The 17,155-nt window shown below is 40.0% G+C and overlaps 2 protein-coding genes across 4 annotated transcripts in view; both read left to right on the plus strand.

Annotated features, from left to right (window-relative positions):
• The first annotated feature begins 396 nt into the window (after positions 1-396).
• On the plus strand, positions 397-6,824 carry POLR2K (RNA polymerase II, I and III subunit K). Of its 3 annotated transcripts, none has more exons than XM_061373251.1 (4): positions 397-477; positions 5,332-5,395; positions 6,150-6,242; positions 6,668-6,824. In XM_061373251.1, the coding sequence occupies exons 2-4, from the start codon at positions 5,335-5,337 to the stop codon at positions 6,688-6,690; spliced, it is 177 nt and encodes a 58-aa protein (XP_061229235.1). In that variant the 5' UTR covers positions 397-477; positions 5,332-5,334; the 3' UTR covers positions 6,691-6,824. The 3 variants fall into 3 exon arrangements, with proteins under 3 accessions (XP_061229235.1, XP_061229236.1, XP_061229237.1); XM_061373252.1 differs by lacking the exon at positions 397-477 and adding an exon at positions 3,247-3,308; XM_061373253.1 differs by lacking the exon at positions 397-477 and adding an exon at positions 3,317-3,422.
• A 1,308-nt stretch (positions 6,825-8,132) lies between these two features.
• Positions 8,133-17,155, plus strand: part of SPAG1 (sperm associated antigen 1) — a 36,756-nt gene continuing 27,733 nt past the window's right edge. Inside the window, exons 1-7 of the mRNA XM_061373255.1 lie at positions 8,133-8,475; positions 9,664-9,805; positions 10,336-10,495; positions 10,856-10,978; positions 14,777-14,844; positions 15,148-15,266; positions 15,780-15,885. Of these exons, the coding sequence (XP_061229239.1) occupies positions 9,666-9,805; positions 10,336-10,495; positions 10,856-10,978; positions 14,777-14,844; positions 15,148-15,266; positions 15,780-15,885 (716 nt within the window). The 5' untranslated portion in view covers positions 8,133-8,475; positions 9,664-9,665. The remainder of the gene's footprint in view (positions 8,476-9,663; positions 9,806-10,335; positions 10,496-10,855; positions 10,979-14,776; positions 14,845-15,147; positions 15,267-15,779; positions 15,886-17,155) is intronic.

Below are 17,155 nucleotides of genomic sequence, written 5' to 3' on the forward strand. Positions count from 1 at the left end.
GTACCCGGCAGCCCAGAAACAAAGCAATCACCGAGCGGTTGTCAAGCGTCATCTAAATAAAATGTCGGGTGGAAGACAGAAGTCGCTTAGGTTTTGCCTGGTTTTAGTTAATCTGTATATTAAGAATTAAAAAAGGGAATAAACAAACCCACGAGTACTTAGGTGCCTGGTTTTTGTGAGCTCGGTAAGGATAACGTGGGGCTACACCGGGGGGGGGAAGCAGGAGCTTGCTACACAGGGGCATAAAGAAGACCCAATTAAATCACTGTAGTGTTCTCCTTCTGCTGGGTATTATTCCCCTTCATCTCGCTAATATTACTCCGGGTTATCTCTAATTTTGTTGCTTCTTTCCCTCTTCACACTTCCAGTTTTCTTCCTCCACCAAGACAATGAAGGAGAGATCGTGTGCGACTCTAAAAGCAACACCTACATCTAAAGAGGCAAAGCAGAGGCTTTCCAAAGAAACGCCGAAATGAGGTACTGTCATCCCCAAATTTGCAGCGTTCCCCTCTGGCAACCTCCAGTCTCTGACAGCCGACCTGCCCGGCAGGCTCAGAGTGGCTTCAGGGAACACGGGCTTAAGAATCAGGGTATCTGATCTTTGCTTTTTAGAAGAAGAAATCGTTAGAAACTTTCCAGAATGTAATACAATTTTTCCAGAAGTGCCTTCTGTAGTATCGTCTATTTCACGTGTATCAGAAGAAAACATGTTTCAAATAGCTGTATTTATTTATTAAATAAATGATTTTTTTTCATGTGAAATTGGCAGCTTGTTAGCTCCTTAAAGCGGACCAGTAGCTGCAAGTTTTGTCTCTTGTCACTCAAACCCTGATAGACCAAAAAAAAAAAAAAAGGAACAATTTGCAATTGCCCCATTTAATGCAATACACAGTCATCGCACTAAAAACAAAGCGCGATTTAACAAAAAGCATCACACACCCACCAACCAATCAGAAAAATCCAAACCTACACTACAAACCCAAACCCTCCAAACCTGAGAACATTGCTTCTAAACAAAACGAGGTAAGACAGTCTGCAACATACGCTGCGCTTGGCTCTGACCGCATTTGTTTATCACCTAGAAGTACCCTGCATCTCCCCGCCTCGCGCCACAAGCCTTTCCTTACGCTTTCTTACCAATTCCCCAAGAGCTGTCTCACTTTCTGGGACAGTGGAGGTCTCCTACACAACCTCCAACCCTTTCTGCTCCTCCAAATCCAAGGAGCGTCTTTAGGGCGAGAGTTTATCCGCCCGTCAGATCACGGACTGCTCTTAAAGCGCTCCTCTGAGGGAAGTGGGCTGTTTCAGAAAAGACTAGAGGAACTGAACCTTTAAGATCTGGTAAAACAGATCCAAGCGAACAGGTAAAAGCTGCGAATAATCAAGCAATTATAAGATTCCTTCCCTAATACGGGAGGCAGCTTCACAGAATTAACTTCAACTGACTTTTTCATGGTGTGGAGTTATTGACAAGTTGTTTTTTTTTTTAATTATCGGTTTGACAAACACGTTTTAAAACATAAAACGGGCGTGGGGAAATAACAGGGTTTTTTTCCTGTTTGTTTATGAGATGGTAATTACTTCGCATGCATTTACCATTAAAGGAAGGGTTCAGGTTTCCCCCCGTCTCTGCTTCACATTCCCTTTATTCTAGATATTTATTCAGAGCTGCCTGAAATCACTACTGTATTTTCATTACGTTTAACTTAAATAAAAAATTAGGAAGAGCGCAACTATTTATTATTCGCCGAGTTTATTTTAGATAAACTGTAGGTAATGTATGAAAGTGATTTGCTACTATGAGAACAGTATCAATAAATTACCATTGGTAAAACCTCATGCACATCCACGCATCTGGGTGGTTAAGGAACATTTTATACTTAATATTCAGGAGAAGAAATACATGTCCTTAAATTAGGGAACTTTTTAAATGATTAAGTAATTTAAATTGGCATATTCTCAAAACAGTATTTGTTAAGCATTTTTTCCAGGAATAAAGCAAAGATGGGTTATTCTGCTAAATGCCCAGCGAGGATTCCAAATCTGCAGCGCCAGTGACGCTGAGCCAGGGACCGAGAGTGCAACCGGTGTAACGCCAGGTCTCTTCTGTGCTATTCCAGTTCGGGAATCACCGACGTTTGAACTTCTTTCATAGTAACTCACACTTAAAATGTGTTGTATCGCGGCTTGTAAATTTGGATTAATACGGGTACATATGATACTGCCCGCAAGCTTAAAATACTTTTACAAGGGCATGTAGTGATAGGACAAAGGGGAATGGCATTAATCTGTAATAGTGTAGATTTAAATTAGACATTGGGAAGAATTTATTTACTATGAGGCGGTGAGGCACTGGCACAGGTTGCCCAGAGAAGCTGTGGCTGCCCCATCCCTGGCAGTGTTCAAGGCTTTCAGCAACCCGGGCTGGTGGAAGGTGTCTCTGGCCCTGGCAGGGAGTTGGAACTGGATGAGGTTTAAATTCCCTTTCAACCCAAACAATTCTGAGATTCTATGAATACTAAGATGCTGCTTTTATCCAAGTGTCTTGGATAGAACTGAAGACCCGTAGGCGAACGCCCGGGCGTGTTAAAGCCCCACAGCTGCCCTACCCGCGCACTCACAGCCGGTCGGGAGCCGCCACACCGAAAAGCCGGGTGCGGTCGATCTTGTCGCGCTACCCCTGCACCGCCCGCTGTCTTCTTCGCACACTGGCGATACGATTCAGCCTGAACGTTTAAGAAATGCCACCGAATATTCTGCGTTTTCCTCATGAGCGGTTAACGCTCACAGTCATTCTATAAGCATTTATTGCTTTCTCGGCTTCATTACTAAGAGGGGAGGAGACTGAAGGTGTCGGGATTAACCGGCCGTGCGGGGACTTCCGCGGCTACCCTGGTCGTGCGCACCCCAGCTCTAGCGGCCGGTACCAGAGCGTCACGCCCTGATGTGCAGGGCGGTACCGGCGCACGGTGTGTCGTCATCAGCCGGCGCCGTGGGCAGAGCGACGCGGGTGCAGTTGCTGTGGAGGCGAGTGGCGGTTCGGGTTTTGTTTGGGGGTTCTGGGATTCTCCCGTCGGAGCCGGTGGTCCCCTTTGGAGCGGGAGCGGGGAGGTGGAGAGATGGAGAGACCGTGGCGAGCAGGGAAAGGCCTGGCCTAGCCTCGACCTTCGCTCCTGCGTAAATGTCCCCGGGGAGGTAGGGGGGGCCCCGGCGCGGAACTGGGGCAGGCTGGGGTGCCTGCAATTGAGGAAGGCCGGCACCCTCCGTGGGTGCTACGGGACGTGAAGTAGCGGGTTTGTCTCTCGCAGGTACGTAATAGCTCGGCCGGCGCCCTGCGTCTTGGCGGTAGATGGCGGCTGCACCGGGGTGTATCGCCGTGTGCCTTTTGCCTGTGGCACCTCGGCAGTACTTGTAGTTGCAGTGTACGTGGAGGCCGGCCAACCCATGGCACCTCACTGCAAAATACATAGCTGTAGTCTTTAGTAGTAGTAGTATTTTGCTGCATGAGCAGCACTCAGTGTGCCACTGCAGCTGTGGTCCCTCCTTAGTTCAGCTCTCTCGCTTGGAAATTGCTCTTTTCAAGTGCTAATGAATTATTATAGTAGATTTTACTATATTGTTACTATAATTATCACTATAATGTACTGACACAAAAAGGCTAACACCTGTGGATCAGGATGCCACTGTGGTTAAGGTAGAGCAAAACCTTACCTGAAAGCTATAGAGTTTAATGGATTATTTCCAGTTCTCTCAAATGGAGTGGCATAATGGAATTTTAAAAAGGTGGTTTGTTAGGTGCTGCCTAGACTCTTAAACAGGATGAACTGCTTCTGTCAAGCCTATCATTCTGTTTTCAAGACCCTAGATCAAACAAACTGTAAAGATAGGGAAATAATCTTTACTGTAATATTAAGCAAAAGCAGCCAAGAGTCATGCTTATAAAGAAGTATTATGAATGCGATTCACTGGCATAAGGGTTAAGAATCTTTGTCTCCTCTGTCAGGCAGAACGGTGACATAGAAAACAGCTACCTCAGAAGATTAAAAAAAAACATGTACAAGGAGATATATCCTAGTCTAGTCTTGAGCTGTGTGGAAAAAAGTGATTATCTGTCTAGTGGTTACAGGAGCAACCTTGAAACTTACGGTTGCAGCCATATTTCTGTTAGAATAGGATTACTTAAAGCTTGGTAGCATGTTTTTGGAGGATATGTAACTATTTAGTCTGATATACTGTAAAGGAATGCTTGTCTTTAAATAAATCCAAACAATGAAAAATGTCATAGGGCATTGAGAAGTGTTTGAAGAGTAGCACTGTGTTACCAAACTCTTGATCAGTTTGATGACTGCACACACCTATGTTAGGATTCTGAGGGTGGAATTTCTTCTCTCTGCCCCTTCCTCTCCCTTTTTTTTTAATTCCTCTTACTCTTCTACCTACAGTCTGTTCCAAGTATTTATAATTCCTTAAATCAATGAAAAGGTAGATTAGGTTAGCTAGTGTTGTATCAGAGGGGGAAAGGGAAAATGCAAGGCTTGTCTTGTTTTATGATAACTCTGTTGATAATAGTGTTACATAAGAAAAAAATCTCTTTTTACGTTTCTAGTAGGGCATTAGCAGGAGGTAGGAATAAAATATTAATTGGGTTTTAATATTTAGAATCTCATTAAATAGAAAATGTCATGCTATCTACTGTGGAGTCCTCAGTACAGGAAAGTCATGGACCTGTTGGAGAGGGTCCAGAGGAGGCCACAGAAGTAATCAGGGGAATGGAGCACCTCTGCTATGAGGAAAGGCTGTGAAAGTTGCGCTTGTTCAGCCTGGAGAAGACTCTCTGAGACCTTATTGCAGCCTTTCAGTTCTTAAAAGGGGCTTATAAGAAAGATGAGAAGAGGCATTTTAGCAGGGCCTGTTGCTATAGGACAAGGGGTGACGGGTTTAAACTGAAAGAAGGAAGATTCAGGCTGGACATGAAGAAAAATTTTTACAGTGAGGGTGCTAAAACACTGGCACAGGGTGTCCGGAGAGGTGGTGGATGCACTGTCCCTGGCGACATTCAATGTAGTTCTGAGCAACTTGACCTAATTGGAGATATCCCTATTCATTGCAGGGGGGTTGGACTGGATGATCTTTGAAGGTCCCTTCCAGCCAAACTATTGTACGATTCTGTGATCTTTGGAGGTTTTCTATACCAGCTTGGTAAAGCTCTGAGAAATCTGATGTTACTTTGGTTTTGAGAAGCTGAGCTTTAGACTGAGATATTGAAATGATTATGTATGCCTTGAAAAAGTAATTAAAAAAATACTTGATGTGCATGTGTGTTTTGTTTAGAGCATGGATTCACAGAAGGATGTTCAGCCTCCAAAGCAGCAGCCAATGATCTACATTTGTGGAGGTAAAGACATCAATTTTTTTACTTGTTACTGGAGATTTGGTGTTTTAATAATGAAGAATGCCTAATTATCATACTGAATAGTGCATAAATATGAATAGTTGTAGTGTGGATCCTGGTGTTCTTTAAAGTTTTACACACTGATGGTAGCACATACATGGAGTGTATTTGGATAGCAGTGTGGAAGTAATTCATGAGAGCTTGTGGAGATTGCTGTGTGGAGGTCATCCACCTCCAGAGGACGCTTTCTCCAAGTGTCTGCTTGTGGTGCAAACAGTGGACCTTCTATTTAGTGCACTTAAGGAATTTTTTGAAAGTGCCATGTGGTTACTCATCTTTTCTTGAAGTGCAGTAGTCAAATTCTCACTTATCTATCTGTAAGTCAACAACTTAAGAATTGGTGATTTTGAGCCATCACTTTGGGAATACCTGAAGTATTTTGTCTTTAAGAAAATAAACTTGGGGGGTTGGGAGAATGAACTGAAGATTTCATTAGTAGGCAGTCTAGTTGTATCAAGAGTGGAATATGTTCTGTACAGTAATAATCTGGTGATTTTTAGCAAGATCCTCTTTGATCTTAATAGGACTGAAGATTGTCAATTTATTTTTTTTATGCAGTATCTTGATACCATTCAGCTCTTGCTACAAATTCTCTGCAGCTGGTTTTTTTGTTACATTTGCCACAAATAGGAATTTGTTAGGATTTTTGAAAGTTGCTGGTTTTGTTTACCCACTCTCTTTATCTTCATCATGTCAGAATGTCATACAGAAAATGAAATAAAGGCAAGAGATCCTATCAGATGCAGAGAATGTGGCTACAGAATAATGTACAAGAAAAGGACAAAAAGATGTATCCTTTTACACATGCACTTGACAGCATTTGGGAAGTTGTGGGTGGAGACAAGATGTATATATAAGGGAAACAGAATGGAAGATTTGCGTTAATGAGGTAAGAATCTTTCAAGGCCAGAAATCAGTACAGTAGAGTGAAATCTCTGCAGTGTGATTGGGCACCTTGTATTTTTCCTGGCACTTTCTGTCTTTTTGACATTTTCTATGCAAAATATAATAAGCTATGATAGTATGCTGGGTGGTGTACTATGGATTGTTGGTATTACTCAGCCTTTTAAGAAAAGCTGATGTGGAGTTAATTAAAGATGAGTTTTGAAATGCTTTTATGTAGTTAGTTGTGATTTTAGATTTAGACAGCCTTCTTCCTCCTCATCTTTTTTTTTTCAACCACAACACGTTTTTTCTCTAACTGCGCTATTCCAGTGGTGGTTTTTGACGCCCGATGATGTTTGCTGAAGATACAGTGATGTAATGAGGCAGTTTAATCTTTCTGATAACTTTGCTTTGTAAATTCATTCATGTACAAATGCACAATGTTATTTGTGTTTTAAGAGATTGAAATATTAAAGTTTACTGTTATCTAAATTATGTCTATATTGTCTTCCAGCAGTAGGTTTCTAAACTTTAAATTATAGTTGGGAGTATGCAGTGGTCATTTTAAGTTCAGTGGTATTGTGTTCTTTTGAGTTAACCTTGTTTTCATTACTCTCATCTAAACTTTATTTGCATTTTAGCTTCTGTTACATATTCTCTGGACTCCTATAGGCTCCATAAAGTAACAGTGGTTTGAATAAATTCTACTGAAAATAATGAGGTTACACAAGGCTAGGCCTGAAATGCAAATCTCCATCTCAAAAGAGCAAATCTCAAAGGACTCAAGAGCACCCAATTCAGGCACCTGTTTGTAAAAGAAGTATCAAAAAAATAATCTCTCAGAAAAGAAGAGGGGAGGCAAGGTGAACATCAGGAACAATGTGTAAACAGGAATTCCCAGTGTGCTTCTTGTCTTGGTTATGCTCAAGGAAAGAATTAGATCTGTGCTATAATTTGGGTAGTGTCCCAAAACAAAAATAGCATCTTGTTTTGCTTCTCTGGTGGCTTCTCAGGGGTCTGTAATAAAAACATCAAAGTGGTTTTGCATTGATGAGCCAGTGCTTTTTTTTCACCTATTTGGAGTATGTGTTAAAATAGTTTATCTCTTATCAATATAGTGAGGTATCCTTGTGCCAGATTGCATTGCTGTGTACTGGCTCATAAATGAACTGCAGTGGGTCATTTCAGCTGATAAAAAGCATTCTTAAGATTATATTTTGGAGCTGTTTGATAAAGATTGTCTTGGGTATCTTATCTCATTTTAGCTGTAAACACATTTCTTAACTCATTTCTTGGAAGCCAGATACACTTCAGTGTAAATGCATTAGAATATAGCAGTTTTACTACACCGTTGCAATCGGTTTGTTCTCCCTACTGGCACACGTAGCATGCAGTGGGTGCCTGAACAACAGCAGTGAGGGCTCGAAGGCTTCTGAGAGCTGCCCACTGAGGAGAGGGCAGTTTTCGTGCTGTAACCGGCCTGGTGGCACTAAGGCACGGGCTCTGCGGAGCTGTGGGCAAAGGCAGAGATGAGCATCTGCTCCCATTAGGAAGTGGTGCGGGCGTGCTTCAGAGAGCAGTGCCGGGGACTGCAGGGCGGCACCACTGTAGGCACCAGCGTTGGGAGGGGATTGTTCTAAGCTAAATAAAATACTACATTGAAAACAAACCGGGCTGTAGTTTTAATAAAACATAACCTAAATGCTGTGTTTCTGTGTCGTGACTCCGTCGGCACGCGGTGGAGGTCGAGGAGCGCCCCCGACGCCACTCTCCTTAGGCCTAGCGTTTCGCTGCCGCCCCTCACCCTCCGCTACACACGGCTCAGCAGCGCATGCGCGGCTGGAGGCGAGCGTCCGTCGGCTGAGGCGAGGTCTCGGTTGCATTCGTCTCCCGAAGGCAGTGCGGCACCAGGCAGGTGAGTGCGGGTGTCCGTTGAGCCGGTGCTGCTGCTGGAGCTCAGAGGGGCTGCGCGGAAGCCTCGCAAGGCTTTTTCACCGAGGGGGGCAGCTGTGCTGCCCTGCTGTTGCCCTGCGCCCGTCCGTGCGCGCCGCCGGCCGCCATGTTGTACGTAGCAACAGTTGCTAGGGACCGGGTGGCCGCGCTGTGGTGCGAGGGGAGCCGGCGGTGTCGGCTTTAAAGTAAATTCCTGACGCCGGGAGTGAAGGCGGTACTCTCAGAGCCGCCGAGCAGAGCTCGGCGGTGCGGCTGTGGGGAGCTGCCCGCAGGCGAGGAGCGCGCTGGGATGCGGTGGTGTCGTGCGACCGGAGGGTCCGCGTCACCGCCTGGCCCGAGAGATGCTCCGGGCAGCTCCCCGACAGCTACGGCAATACACGGGAGAAAGTGCTGCAGTCTGTGATGAGGGCCTTTCTTGCTTTTTACTCCTATTGTTTCCTGTATTGCTCTGTTTCTCCTCTAGTGAAACCGCATTCTCAGGACAGAATCCTGTCTAAGCAATACCTAATTACGACCAGTTACAATGAATATTGCTTAAATAATAAACCTCTTTTTGTGCAACTAAAAATTAATGCGTGTAATTATGTTACTTTAAATGAGTTTATGTTCCTGCGTTGATATTATTGTGTACTAGCTAGCTGCCCTTGTTAAAATAGCATCACTTTAAGCACTATATAACATGGGGAGGAAAAAAAAAAAGAAGAATGTGTGCTTCACAGAGCTTGGAATCAAAATAGAAGAAGATGCAGATAAGCAGTTCAAAGGTACAGGGAGACAGGAAGTGTGCCATTTGAAAACCTCATTTCATTAGTTACTTCAGAACTTACTGGAAAAGGTTTAGATTAGTAAACTAAGATAATCAGAGGTCCAGAAAATACAGTTAGTAAAGAAAGACAATTGGTTTTATTTTGGCTAAAGAGAAGGCAAAAGTTACCATTCCATTAGATGCACTGAGTTGGTTAACATCTTGCCTTTGAAAAAAAGTACAGGGTACTGCACCATCCACACCACATTTGTCTTAAAATAGATAATACCATATTGTGTTTAAAGAATAATGGAGAATCTAGTAGGCAAAAATTGATATCTTTAAGCACTCTTTCTGACATGTTCTGCCTTACAGAATCAGTAGACTTATCCATATTCTTTTTTTCCAAAGCACATCTCATAACTGTACTTCTATAAGCAAACCTGTGTGAAAACCAGTTTGTGTGGTTAGGTCTTAAAATCTGAATTTTTTCTTTTGTGGCAGTTGTTCTGCTTGCAAAACAGTAGTACTTCTGAGCATGAGTAGGATTATTTCTTAAATTAGCATTGCTTTAAAATATAACTAAATGCCAACAGAGTCGCTACATTTGTTCCCTTTTAATATTTAGTTATGGGTGATGAGTCACTACCTTTTTTTATGGACCAAGGAACCACTAAAACATTTCAAATACCCATTAGCCACTTGGACTACAAGTTCATTGAAAAATGTACAGATGTTAAACACCTGGAAAAGATTCTCAGGATATTAAGGTAAATGTTATATTTTCTTACCTTCATTACTAATTATATTAATGCTCTGTAAAATTCAACAGAACCTGTACCTAAATATTCTATTTGTCTTGAACCTTTTTGTGACTTTCTAATTAAAAAATTAGAAAACAAAATTAATTTTGTTAAAAGTGTCCAAATGATAATGCTAGAAATCCAAGTCTTGTTCTAACCATCCAAAAGATTTGAGTAACCCAGTGCCAGTTTTTCTCAAATACTGCCATCTTGCCTGAGTGTAGTCATTTCAGATGCCATTCATGTTTAACTTCTACAGAAAAAATAAACAAACAATATTTTTTTCCTGAGCACTGTGATGATAATTTTGAACTGTGTATGTATGTGCATTGGAAAGTGGTTGAAGCCTAACTGACTGGAATTTTCTGGTTATAGTCGAATTCAGTTGTAACAGGAAAATAGTCCTCTGCAGTCTCTGTGATAACTATACATGAAGAGAAATATGGAAGATGCATTGCAGTTCAGTTCTGTAACTTTTATATCTTTTCATTTTAAAGGTCTGGTGAGGAGGGATGTTATCCTGATCTTACATTGTTTTGTGAAAAGCGTATTGAGCACTTAGATCCAAGGAGCAGGGCTCTGAGAAAAGAAAAACCTGCAGCCACAGCTTCTGATTTCACAGCTGAAGAATGGGAGACAATTAATGGTGAACTGATGGTACAGTATAACTCTTAATTTATAATGGTCAGTAATACAATCTCACTGATGTATCAATCCTCCTCTTTTTGTGCATAAGTAGAATGCAATTGTTTGATTAAATGAGGAAGTGATCAAAAGATTATGGTGGGGGTTTTATTATTTTCTTGAGTTGGTGTTATTGAATCTTTACTCTCATTTTTAGCTCTACAGATTTTTTTGGTGGATTTGTTTTTATTCGAAAAAGCACAATTTCTTTTTGTCTTAATTGCTTTTCCCCATTAAGAGCACTGTGTTATAAGGATAATTATTAGTGTCATTGTACACTATGAAGTATATCTGCTTTACTGCCTTAACGTACAGATATTTATTTTTTCTCAGAGCTGGGTGACAGAAATGAATGAAGATGATAAGAAACCACAATTCCTGAGAACAGATCCACTATATGAAAGACAAGATAATTTGCCTCCTATTCGTTGTTCCAGTTGTTTTCCTGCTAATCAGGTATCTCTAGTTTTCTAATGTGTGTTAATCATATGCCTTTCTAAAATCTGGAAATGTTATCTCTATAGACTTCCAGGCATTGAGCCTTTCTTACTAGTTTTATTTTGTTAACCAGGAAATATAAACCTTTTAAGCTCCTCTACAAAAGACTAATGTGCCTCCTTAGTACTAGCAGGTGTCTTGTAATAATGTTTTAATTCTGATGAAGCAATCACTCTGGAGCAAATCTTCTTAAATACCCTTTTATGTTCTTTGATTCACATTTCAAAGTGGTGTTAAGCATATGAACTAGGTTACTTTCGGAGAACATTTTCTCCAGCTGCCAGTAGGCTTTTGTTCCATGAGACCAGACTGGAGCTAGTCCAAAATAAACACCCTTTTTATTTTGAAGTTTGGAAGTGAGAAGTTTTATAAAAGGATCCTTACAGGTCATGTGATATTTTTTATTAATTGATAATTTGAAAACATTTATTGGAATAATTGTTTATTATTATAACTTTTGTTTTCCATACAAGGTTGAGGTGTTAGCATTATTACCCAGAAAACCTAGATACAGCTTTATGCCTTACCAGTGGTGTATGATTTCCATTCCTTTTGTCCAAGCAGATGGCTTCTGAAGTAAGTGTAACCTGTCCTGGAAGAGTTTTAGAATTCAGTCTTTTAATATAGCAGTGCGGTTATACCCCTACTAGATCAGTACTGAATAAAAAGAAGCTGTTTCTATAGTATGCACTAAATTTATACCTGTAAATATAGATTTTTTCTTTTTTTCTTGCTGGTAAAGCTGTGTTTAATTTTACAAATTCTAAACAGTTTTTTGCTAGTCATTTCACACTGTAATTATTATTTACACTGGCATCACATAATTTTGCAATGTGGTATCAAGTACAAAGTTGGGATGATAAATTTCTACTTTCTGCTAGAAGGAAATCCGCAAACCCTTCTATAATTTTATGTTGTTATTTGACTGGAGACTGTTCATCTGATCTGATGCATAAAAAGTTCAGTATCTTCAATGAAGCTAATTCTGGAAAACCTTACTGACCCTAAAACAGTGGATTGTACCAATGGGTACAAGTTTGGTAAATGAAAGCATCTTGTGTCTGTAACCAGATTTTCTTGCTGATGTAGGTACAGTTTCAATTCACTACTAATAGCTTATAACTCTAGATGGTGGTCTCTTTTTATTGATGTGGTGTCATGGGGAAGATTCTCCAAAAAAAAGAAAAGAGTGAACTTTATGCCATATTCCCTCTTTAACACAGTATGGAAGCTTATGCCCAGAACTGTGAGGTTATAAGTATACCCCAAAAGAAGAGAGGACTGGAGAGACAGCTTGAGTTTTTCTGTTCTTTGCGGTCCACATTGCTTAACTGTTATTTTTGCTGCTTCACTTTTTCCAGGACAGAACTAAAGCATTAGTTTAAAGATATGTACTTCCCAATGACTACTGATGGGATTTCAGCAGACTTGGGTTCCTTTGCCAAACACAGTTCTTAATACTATTTCAGAAAGATTTCTGTCTTCAGATACCTCCTCACACTAAAGTCCAAGTTTTGTGTTACAGAAATCCACTGTGATAGTATCTGTAGTGCCTTCATATATTTTGGATCTTCTGAATTAAAAAGGAATACCGGTTAGCTGACACCGAACAGTAATGTCTTACGCCATAACAGAAAGCCCAGAAGAGAACCAAGGCCTAATTCTGTGTCATCTGAGCTGAAGCCAGTCCATGTTTTGATATTTGGTCTAGAAATTGTTTACTGTGCTTCAAAACCTGTAGGATCAATGCATTGTGAGTTGCGGCAAAAAGAGGACAAGGGCAGAGATTTTTCTGTTTCAGTTCCTTAGCATGCAAATGAACATTTTTCATCAAAGCCTCTTGGATGGGATGCTCTGAAGTATTACTCATTGAGAAATTCCTTACTCTCCTGGAGCTACAACGTGGTTACAGAAGTCCCAGGAATGAGACCTAGAACTTTAAAAATTGTGCATTTTGAGTAAACTCTTCTGCCTTACTCCTTAAAAGGACATAGAATCAGACAATCATAGAATGGTTTGGTTGGAAGGGACCTTGAGATGACCTTGAAGGTGTCACAGGCAGGGACACCTTCCACTAGACAAGGTTGCTCCAAGCCCCATCCAGCTTGGCCTTGAACGCTACTAGGGATGGAGCATTCACATGCTGTAGTTTTCTCCCTAAATTAAAGTTGCATTAGTAAATACCTTAAATGAGTTTTCTTCAGAAAGTTTCACTATTTTTGTGTTCCTTTAAGATGAGGACTTCTTGTTTGAAAAAAAAGATTTAACGTTTATTAAATTCCTAAGTTTGTAATATAAGCCAGGATGTAGAATGATAACTCATGTTTCAGGAAGCCATATTTAGGAGTTACCGCCTCCAAACATGCGTTTAGACAAAATGTGTTTCTCATTTTGTCTAGCTTGTCATAGAATGGTTTGGGTTGGAAAGGATATTAAGATCATATAGTTCGAACCTCCTTGCAGGGAAGCCTCACACTAGACATGTTGCCCAAGGCTCTGTCCAGCCTGGCCTGGAAGCTTCTATAAAGACTCAGAGCATTAAGAGTAGTTCTGAAGTTGCATACTGTAAAAGTTTGTGTAACCTAACTTTATAGTTAGAAGTGTTTACAGGAAGGGCCATATTTGCATTATGTAAATTGTGGTGTTTACTTCAACTGCAGAGGTATTTCCTAGTTACAGTGTCACCACTGGTAAAGCTAGTTTAAGAGGTTGCTGCTTGTTTCTTTGGTCCAGTTTATCATGTGCTCAGTTGAACTGGTACAGATATTTAGGGATTGTGATGCAATTTCTATCAAATTGTATATTTGAACCCAGAAATTTGTAAATCTGCAACTCTACAAACAATTGCAGTGCAGCTCAGTGAATGTTGGATTGCAAGGTAAGAGGAGGGCTGAATGGCCAGGACAGAGTAATATTTTGAACTGAATGTTCTACCTGTTTGGAACCACACCTTGCTATTAAGTGTTGTTGAAGTCAACAAGAAGGGAGGGACATAGCAGAAATACAGTCTCAGGACAGAGGTAGAAGGATTGACAAAGGTGCCAGCTATGGAAATAGGTGCCATTAGTGTAGGAGATGGGTTGTGATACAAGCTAGTTGAATCTGTTATTGGGACTGATTGTTGCAGGAAGGTCCTAAGGATAAATTTTAGGTAAGGCAAACCTCAATGATGGAGCTTATTTAAAAGCTAGAATGAGTGTAAATTATCTTGGGAATTTGCTTGAATGGAGTGTGAAATAGTCAAAAGAAGTCCAGACACTATTTTGAAGTCAAAACATTGTAAATTTGTTGTGAGGGTTCCAGGGACAATATTAATCTGTGCATTGCGTTATCTTGGGAATGGTGAGCCTAAAACAAGGTTACTGTTTCAATCTTTCTGCCAAACACCTCATCACAAGGCTGTGTCTTCCCAACACTGAGTTTTCCCTTGCTGTATTGAAAGGATGGTTTGCAAGGTGGCAGCACAAGATGCTAATTAAGAAGAGAAGTCTCCTATCTGAAATTTTTATCCTATTCCTCTGTGACATATAACCGGCCAGTGAAGATAAAGTGTGAGGCTGAGGAGTTCCTCAGATTACTAGGATGTGTAAAATACATAAAGATTTTCTTTAAAGCAAGACAAAGTTTTGAAGACTATGCTGAGAAGAGTCATGAATAGTGTTAGTTACTAGGAATATGTATTGCAGAAACAAAGCAAAAGGCTGTGAATTTCCGCTTCAAAAGCTTGTTTTTACAGGCTGGCTGTTTCTCTTTCAGAACAAAAATTTACAAAACAAAGACAGAAACAAGAAAAACATACCACGGGATTACAGTGAATGGGAAAAGTATGTTAAATCCTTTACATATATATATTTAATCTTATTTATTTGTTAAATGGAATATTGGTTGTTGGGATAAGGGAGAGAGGAAGTAATGTAAAGCAGGACAAGTGCACACACATGCAAAAGAAGCCAACACAAGGAAAAGAGATAAGATTAAACATCTTTTTCCTAAATAGTCATGGATAACTGAACACAGCCTTAAGATCTCTTTTCCTTTGGTTTATAATAGAAATATAGTAAGCCTTTCTATTAGTAGAGGAGTCTTGCTATGCAGCATTATTAAATCTGCAATTTTATTAATTTAAGGTTTGATGTGGAAAAGGAGTGTTCAAAAATTGATGAAAGCTGCGAAGAAAATAACTCAAAAGCAAGATTCTTTAGCAGGCCAAATCTACCTGTCATCAAAAAGAAAATAGACACAACTGGTAATGTCTTAGAAACATACAAATTTTCTTTAATTGTAATACTCTGTTGTAGAGTGTGAATACAAATCAAAGAAGCATATTATAGAGTTGAAGGTTTCTATCTGTTTATCAGCCCCTAGAGATGTGAAATGTTGTTAGGAGGTCAACTGAACTTCAAGCCAAATTTGAAATAAAATCTAGTCTTGGTGTTAATAATCAGTTAGATATTTATGTTGTGTTTAGGTTGAAAGTGCTAGGTAAAGAAGTAGAGCATGCATTTGTTACAAACCAGTGGTAGAGGTTAGCTGAGTGCTTTCATCTTCCACTCTGAATGCTCATTGGAAGAATTATTTTCAGAACAATTTAGAATAATTTTTATTCTAGAAAATACAATACAAATTTATCTTTTAGTAAGTCATGTTCTTTTAAAAAATAATAAATATTATGGTGTTCAGAATATTTTAGCTGATAGTGTTTTGATTGCATCTGTGCCAGTTATTAGTTGTTTTTATGTATAAATATTTATTTTTCTAGGCATGACAAAGAAAGAGAAGATTTTTATTGCTACTCGTGAAAAAGAAAAGGGCAATGAAGCCTTTGCCAGTGGTGATTATGTGGAAGCAGTGACATATTATACTCGGTGAGTAAATACTGATTTGTTCTTTCATTTTAATGGCTATTACTTGTGAATATTATTTTTAGAGCAGTGTAATTAAAGCAGCTTCTTACTGAAACAAATAGTGACAAATCGATTATTTTTTAAAAGGGCAAAAAGGTTTGACAGAAGAATCCTTAAAGCATTGTTGCATCCTGATAGTAATTTTTATTTATCAGGAAGAGAAATGGTTAAATAGTGATGGAATGTAATTCGCAGGTATCACAAACTTCTTCAGATTTTTCAAACCCTGTGAGAGTCAAAGGCAAGTTTACAAAAATAAAAGGATAAGCAGTGTGCTGAAAAACTAAATTCATTACAAATTAATTGTAATAAACCGCATTGGTAGGATTGCCTCAATTGGTAATAAGTAAAATTGATTTAATAAGCTCTTCTTAGGAGAAAGAAAAATCACTGTGTACAGCATCACCATAATACAGTCTGTAATTAGCAGCAGTCCAGAAAAAGAGTATATAAACAGAGGATTAAAAAAAATAAGACTCTTTCAGGTTACCTTATTTAGTGCTCAGTGGACTACATTCAGACTTTGGCTTTATATTAATGGAGATTGTTGCTACAAGATCTCTGTTGTATTTGTTTCAAAAGAAGAAGAGCTTAGGATGGACAGAATAGACAACAGGAAGAGAAGGATGCGATGGGGCAGCCACAGCTTCTCTGAGCAGCCTTTGCCAGTGCCTGACCACCCTTACAGTGAAGAAAGTTTTCCTTATATCTCTTGCAGTATGCTGTCGCCCTGACACTTCCCTGTTGTCCCCTCTTCACAGTGAACAGAGTCCTTCTTGCTAGGTTAGCAAGGGTGTGGGCAAAGATTCTCTTGTACTATGTCATATGCATCCCAGTTGTCCTTGTTCATCAGAGATGATGCTGTTGTTACAGAAACTAAAGCCCTACCTGCAATACCAGCCACATAGCCAAACCTGGAAAATTCATCCACTGACACCTGAGTCTTTCCCTTTTACAAGCATAATCAAGGAGAAGCTCGTGTGCCCTCCCATTGTAACTTCCAAAGCTCTGTAGTTACTCTTGATACTCTCAAGGGTTTCATTTGACAGTTTTATTCAAGACTAGATGGATGGTAGCAAGAGGTAACTGGATGGATGAGCCATAGCATCTTTCTGCAGCTTCTCAGACCTAAGCCCTGGCAAGCAACAGACCTTTGAAGATGGTAAATCTAGTTGGTGGATGGTTGCCTCTGGTCTAACAGGAGGGAGTTCAGAGTATCACTACTAATATT

Source organism: Neopsephotus bourkii, unplaced genomic scaffold (genome assembly GCF_033783945.1).
Source record: "Neopsephotus bourkii isolate Nb327-2 ecotype Australia unplaced genomic scaffold, CSIRO-AGI_Nbou_v1 NB_1630, whole genome shotgun sequence".
Classification (NCBI taxonomy): domain Eukaryota; kingdom Metazoa; phylum Chordata; class Aves; order Psittaciformes; family Psittacidae; genus Neopsephotus; species Neopsephotus bourkii.